Raw genomic sequence first — 7,075 nt, forward strand, 5'->3', positions numbered from 1 at the left:
AAGTTATTGCCAACAGAATACTCTCAATAAACTATGGTTATGAAAACCAGTGGCTAGTTCAATTCAAAAGTCAATGAATCTAACTACAGAACAATCACACAGATGGAATTATTCTTCTCAAATCATTCAATTTTATTTAAAATTACAAAAATATCATCCGAGTGATACTATTGTTGTTTTGTTTATATTTCTAAAATCAAAATAAAAATATATTCTTTTTTTATAGGTAAATATTAATAAGATATTATTTTCAATAGATAGAATTTGAACATTCAATTTTCTTATTACTCTACATCTTAATCCTTCACTCGGACAATCTTATAATTCTCTCACTAAAACATGTTCTATCATAAAGTTACATTTTACTTTAAGAGAAAAAGATGTATGTATTAACAGTGTATTAGTTTTATACACTATTATTGCATCATCCACCATAGATATTTAATTATGATTGATTTTAAAAAAAACTAATCTAAATGAATAATAGATGATAAAATGCATGTACATAAATCTTTATACTGTCAGTGTATAGATTTTACACTCTAAATCTAAATTAAAATAATTACCACATTCATGTCAACATTAATATAAAATAATAAAGACAAATATGTAATTTCAATAATATACAATATAACTATCAATTAAACTACTATATTAGGATACCAATAATCTCATGTATATGATGACCCATTCATGAATAAAATATGCCGTAACCAATACTAGTAGCGGAAAGTGAATAGAATACTATATCATAAACAGCAAGTCATTATGGGCAGAAATATTTTTAACTCCCACTTGGTTTTCAAAAATCAGGAAAATAAAAAACACTTAAATGTACAGTGTACGTGGAGTCTAATAATTGGCTGTTTAAGTCTGACGCGGTATCCTGACCTTATCTGAATCATTTAATGTCTGTCATTTCATTTACTACATTCATTTCTATTGATAAAAATAATAACATAAATTTAAAAATTAATACAAATATTAAGTTTTCCTCCATTACTTACTCACTCCTCTTTCTATCACTTATCTTCTACTGTTGCAATCACTCTCTCCCTTTTTTCCTTTCCAAGTTAGAACGCTGCAATAATCCATGGCTAGTCGCTGGCTCAGACCCGAGGTGCAGTCCTATTAATTTCTTTTCTTGTTTGGGAGGGGATCCACTTGATCTGAGTAAGTTTAAACTTCATATCTTAGCCATCAACTCTAATGAAGTTTGAATTAGTGAGTAATCTAAAATATTATATTTTACTAAGATTGATGGCTAAGATATGAGATAAGTTTGTCTTGAAGTAAGTGGATCCTCTTTTTTATTTATTTTTATCATACATTTGTTACTATTCTTATTCATTTTAATTATTATTAGTATTATTGTGGTTGATTTGTAGGTGTATCCTCTATTTGCGGCTGTTGGACTTGCAGTTGGGATCTGTGGATTTCAGCTCGTTCGTAATATCTGTATCAACCCTGAAGTCAGGTCTCTCTTTCTTGCTTTCTTTTCACTCTTGATACTGCAAGTCTATTATAGTGGAATATTTTTGTTTTTAATTGTTTGTGGTGTTAGTTTTTATTTATTTATTGATTTCATTTCAAAATATACTGTGAGGTGGCGATTTTAATTATTAGGGATTGCGGAGTAGAGGTGAAAAAAGACTTACTGTTTTTTTTATTAAAAAATTGGTTAAACTTCTCAATTTTTACATTGACATACTTGTCTGATTTTTCAAGAATTGGTCAAGGAAGAGATCGGGGGATTATGGGATCAATAGCCCTTACTATTTTTAGTAATAACTGTTTTAAGTTGCAATCCACAGTATTGTGGTTTGGAGAGTCTTCCAGCGGCATTGCGACTGTAATTGTGGCCGCATCTACTGCATTTTCCTACAATTTCCTGCGACACAACCGTGCCAACAATTTAAAACATTGGTTAGAATTATGGAAGAAAAAATGAATGAAAAAAGGTATGAACTTGTAAAGGAGGATTCATTTCTGAGAAGGTGTCTAGTATTGGCAACACTTATTGATTGATAAAATTTCTTACTTAGATTGGTGGAGTCAGTTAAAGTATGACTAGAGTCATTCAAATGGGAATTAGAACTTATATTGGCTAGTTCAGTTGAAAGGTTAGAACTTCGGTAGCATTTGAAGACATTGTAAAATGGGACTGAACATAACATGAGTTTTATTTTATGTTTGATCTACTTTATAAATAGAATCAAACATGACATTTGGTTAAAAAGTGAGACATTTTGGTTTAACTAAAAGTGATGTCAAAGACAATAGAACAGAGCACCCTGTTTCATTCTATTTAGTCAACACATCTTGATTTTCAACTAAGCAGCCATCAATTGAAAGCGAGAAGCCGAGAAGAAAGTAACATATCAAATTTGTAAAGCATTGTGTCACTCATCGTTGTAAGATGTTGCTATCTGAGGTGAAGTATTTGGTCATTGATGGAATAATTGACATTTGCTTTTTCCTTTTCATGTAATTAGAGTGAACAAGGTGAACAGGGCTGCTGGAGTGCTTGATAACTTCGCGGAGGGAGAGAAGTATGCAGAGAATTTCTTGAGGAAGTTTGCACGAAACAGAGAGCCAGAGATCATGCCTTCCCTCAACCGCTTCTTCACTGACCCAAGTCGCAATTAAGTGTGCTTTGAATAAACAGAACTTAATTTGAGATGTGAACTCTACTATGATTGATAATTATGGTCCATTTATAATACAAAATGTGTCTGATCTCTCAGGCTAAGCAGCATATATGCTGTGGTTGAGAGTAACAATCCCATGTTTGACTGTTTGGTGGATAATGATTGCTGTATTTTATGCTATTAACTTGTCTGGCTTCATCTTGCAACTAGATGCGTCAAAAACTGCTGGCCGGAACTGTAAAGTCTGAAAAATAAGCCCTATTAGATATTTTTTTTATTGAATCTGGGTTTTTTAGTTTGGACCAACCAGACTATATTGAAATGAGGTTTAGGCGGGTTTGGGCTATCCATTTTTTTCTCTTCTTTTTAAGACTTTTGGCTTGGCAATAAGCCTTAGGTGAAGATTATTTTATAACATAATGGTACTAAAAACTTATAATAAAAACTAGATAATAAATATGGGTGTTATAAACTTTGAACAAAAAAAAGAGTAATATCTATAATATAAATATTTACAAATTGTAATAATGTTATAAATTGAAATATTATATTATGTACTATATTTCATAATGTACTTTTAAGCCAATAGCAAAATAGTATATCAAATTAAATGAGAGAAATATTAAATCATATAGTTTCTATTTTTCCTTTCTTAATAGTGTATTTAATTAGATTTAACTTTTACAACAAAAAATGTAATAAATAATTTTTACAACCAAACTAAAAGATAACATAATTATTTACTATTTTAAATCGTGCTAGGTATTGATAACGAAAATATAAAAGATCTTCATATAAAAAGTAAAGAATGATCATATATTATGTTGATGATTATATTGACATATAGAGCTCCTTCTAAACTTAAGTCTATACTACTATTACTCTAAACTGACATGATTGAGTTATTCAAATGAAACATTATCAATGAGATTGAAGGTAAAGTGTGTGTCATTTGCAAGAAACATGATGAATCTATTGAATTTCTTTTTCTTAGTTGGGTTTGGAAATGTGTTTATTCTTGACTTCAAGTTTCTATGCCCAAGTCCTACAACAATTATAGTCTTTGAATATGCATGATGCTATTGGTACAAATTCTAAAGGATCTAAGTTATGGAGAATGTTGTAGTTTGTTGTGGTGTGGTCTATTTGTATTACGAGAAATGATTCAATTTTTGTTGATAAGGATGCGAGTTATGTGCATATTTTGAATTTGATCCAAGCGGATCTTGGACTTGATTCCTTTCAAAATTAGATCTTTCTTCTTTAGTGTTTGCTAATTGGTGTAATAATCCAAAAGCTAGTATAACTATGTATTCAAAAAGGATTTCCAAATGATATTTTCTCGTATTGGATTAACATTTATTGTGCTTCTTTTAGTACAATTTGCTTATACAAAAACTATAAACTAACATGATATTATTTTTATAGTGTCCAAATGTTTATATATTAAAGTGAAGTAACAAATTGTATTGTGTTAGGAAATTAGAGTCCAATAGAAATAAGAGATTTAATAAATATGTTATGTTAAAAATCATATAAGTGAATTTGACATCACATTTTAATTCAAATATAAGGCATTAGATCTATGAGTTTGGTTGAATTATGCATAACATATATATTAAAAAAAAGTTATACATTAATATGAAATTATATATATTTAAAAAATAGATTAAATATGTTAATTTTTTAATAGTATATGGATCGATCGACCGACCATAACCTATTTAGGACAAGTTTAGGCTATAATTTGATTTACATAAATTGTACCTACACTTTTTAGCCTAATTTGGTTTAGTCATAACCATATGTAGGCTACCTCAAATCCATCTGGATAGCCCATTTTGACAACTCTACTTGTAACAAGGGTTTGTTTGCTTTGTGAAAACTTCTCATATTTTCATTTCTTGAAATCAATTTTTATGTTCAAGAAATGAAAATGTGGAAAACATGTTTGGTTTCATTAATGGATAAGCCAGAACCAGTCAAAGCTTTATCTCCATAAACTAATTATGCAGTAGTTGAAGATTGTTGGTGTAGCTGACAATGAGGAGTTGGTTAGGCTACATCATCTCCTAGTTTCTAGGATTAAGCTAGAGTTTCGAATCATTCATCTAATCTATATATCTTCGTAATCAACTTATCAAAATTATGCAATGATACAAACTTTTCATGGTATCAAGAGCAGTATAGCATAACTGCACCATTTTTTTCTCTTTTTTACTTTCTTTCAATCCTACTATCTCAACGAGTTCCTCCACATCCGAAAACGATGTCATCCCAAACAACACTTCTTCGAGTACCATTGATAAGCTAGTGGTATTAAATGTTGGCTCTCAATTATACATTAAATTTGATGGTGATAATTACCCTGCATGGTGCCTTTAGTTTCTATCCCTCCTAAAAGGATATGATATGTTGGGCTACATAGATGGCAGTCTGCCCTTCCTAGAAAAACAATTGGAGACCAATACCACCACCACCAATCCATCATACACTCACTAGGTTCATACAGATCAACTAATCTTGCATGACATTGTCTGTTATGTGGCTGCTATTGTGGTCACTCACCTTGGCAGTGTAAAAACAACACAACATGCATGGGAGACACTCAAAAAATATGAATGCAAGTCGATCCAGAGTTCGTATTATGGCCTTAAAGTAGCGCATCACAACATTTACCAAAGGTACACAGTCTATGGCTGACCTATCTACAAGGGATAAAGGCAATTGCTAATGAACTCTCCATTATTGACAATCCTTTTGACAACATTCATTTAGTCATTCATACATTGAATGGACTAAGTGCTGATTATAAAGAAATATCAGATGTATTATGCAGTATGGAATCACCTATCATCTATATTGAACTGCGTGAATAACTTATGGATTTGAAACAATCTTCTCTCGTGGCAATCTTCATATCTCCAACACATTAGTTGCTACAGCTAATGTTGTCACACAACACAAAGGGGAGACAAGGTACAAGCCACAGTTCAATGGACCAACATCCTCATTAGCATATATTCTTGATAAATAAGTCATCTGCCAATTTTGTGAAAAACATGGCCATGTTACAAAGAAGTGCTACAAAATCAATGGGTATCATAGGAAAAATGGAACCAGGCCTTCTATGCATATGACTACTGATCAGTCACATGTGCAGAATTTCAGTTGGATCATGGACACTGGAGCCTCTCATCCTCACATCACCAGTCTCCAATCTATCTCAACTTGGTCATCCATCATTCAAAATAATAAAACATTTGGCAGGCAGTCATCATATTCTAAGAAAGTCCCCTACATCACGTTCATTTGATATATTTTTGTTTCTAAAGAACAAAAATAATGGAATGTCTTTATTTTATGTAGACTTGTCATAATGGGCCCATTATATTGGGTTAGATCACCAAAGTCTGAAAAATTGTAGGGCCTGAGTACATTATTAGGTTCATTTTATTAAAACCGAGCTTTTTAGCTCGAATTGACTAAGCCTTTTTAAACCGAGCTTAGGTTAGTCTTACCCGGTCCAATTCGAGCTACCCACTTTTTCTTTTGACACCTAAAAGGCTACAACAACTTTATGTAAAGAACCACTTTCCCTTCGTAACTGTCACTCTATCTCATCTTTCACAAATCACTTGTTCTTTACTCAGACCAATGGTCTTGGGCTTCTAGCTATTGATGTGAATCAACCTAGGCCAAGTTATGAGTCCAGGGGCAAGAAAGGTCAAGAAAGTCCTAGGACTAGGGTCAAAGTCAAATCAGGACTCCTGTCACAAAAGACTCAGTTGACGCTGGAGATTACATGGATGAAGAATATTTTTGTGCTTAGCTTTTATAAGGTAGTTTATTTTACTTTATTGCATGAATAAATGAGAATAACTCTCATGGGTAGTCTTAGGAGTTATTTTAATTATTGTCTAAGTATTTTATTTAGTTTCATTAAAATCATGTAATATGGGGGTTGGAAATGTATTTTATTTCCTTGTAACATGGTCCAATAGTGGCCAAGAAATTAAGTACTAGGAGACCATGTAGAATCATCATAGTAATTAAGTAAGGAGATAGCATTGGTAAGCCAAGTTCAAATTGGCGTGGAGGAAGTCAAATAAGGCATGTTTTTATCAACCCAATCAACCTAGAAATATATGAAGCACAATTTAATCTATTCTTGTGGAAGCCATTAGGTTTAGGCATGAATCAAGAACGACTTGAAAGCCAATGACCATTCCAAATTCGGTTCAAACTCATCAAATCTCATTCAAGGCATTCAAAACAAGGATCATGCGAGAAAGGCAACGAATCAAGTCTCATTCAAGTCAAGAATCATTCAAAAAGGTAAGTAATCAAGACTCATTCAAGGCCCTTCAACCAAGTAGGCGTGTGAATCCTTCGACAATCTCCATCTTTTCAATTCATATTTG

General features: G+C 31.9%; 1 protein-coding gene across 1 annotated transcript; it reads left to right on the forward strand.

The window, feature by feature from the left end:
• The first annotated feature begins 989 nt into the window (after positions 1-989).
• On the forward strand, positions 990-2,835 carry LOC109341173. Its single transcript, XM_019579015.1, has 3 exons — positions 990-1,120; positions 1,389-1,477; positions 2,496-2,835. Exons 1-3 carry the CDS (start codon positions 1,094-1,096, stop codon positions 2,647-2,649), a joined length of 270 nt encoding a protein of 89 aa, XP_019434560.1. The 5' UTR covers positions 990-1,093; the 3' UTR covers positions 2,650-2,835.
• The last annotated feature ends 4,240 nt before the right edge of the window (positions 2,836-7,075 follow it).

The sequence above is a fragment of the Lupinus angustifolius genome, unplaced genomic scaffold, assembly GCF_001865875.1.
Source record: "Lupinus angustifolius cultivar Tanjil unplaced genomic scaffold, LupAngTanjil_v1.0 Scaffold_385, whole genome shotgun sequence".
Classification (NCBI taxonomy): Eukaryota; Viridiplantae; Streptophyta; class Magnoliopsida; order Fabales; family Fabaceae; genus Lupinus; species Lupinus angustifolius.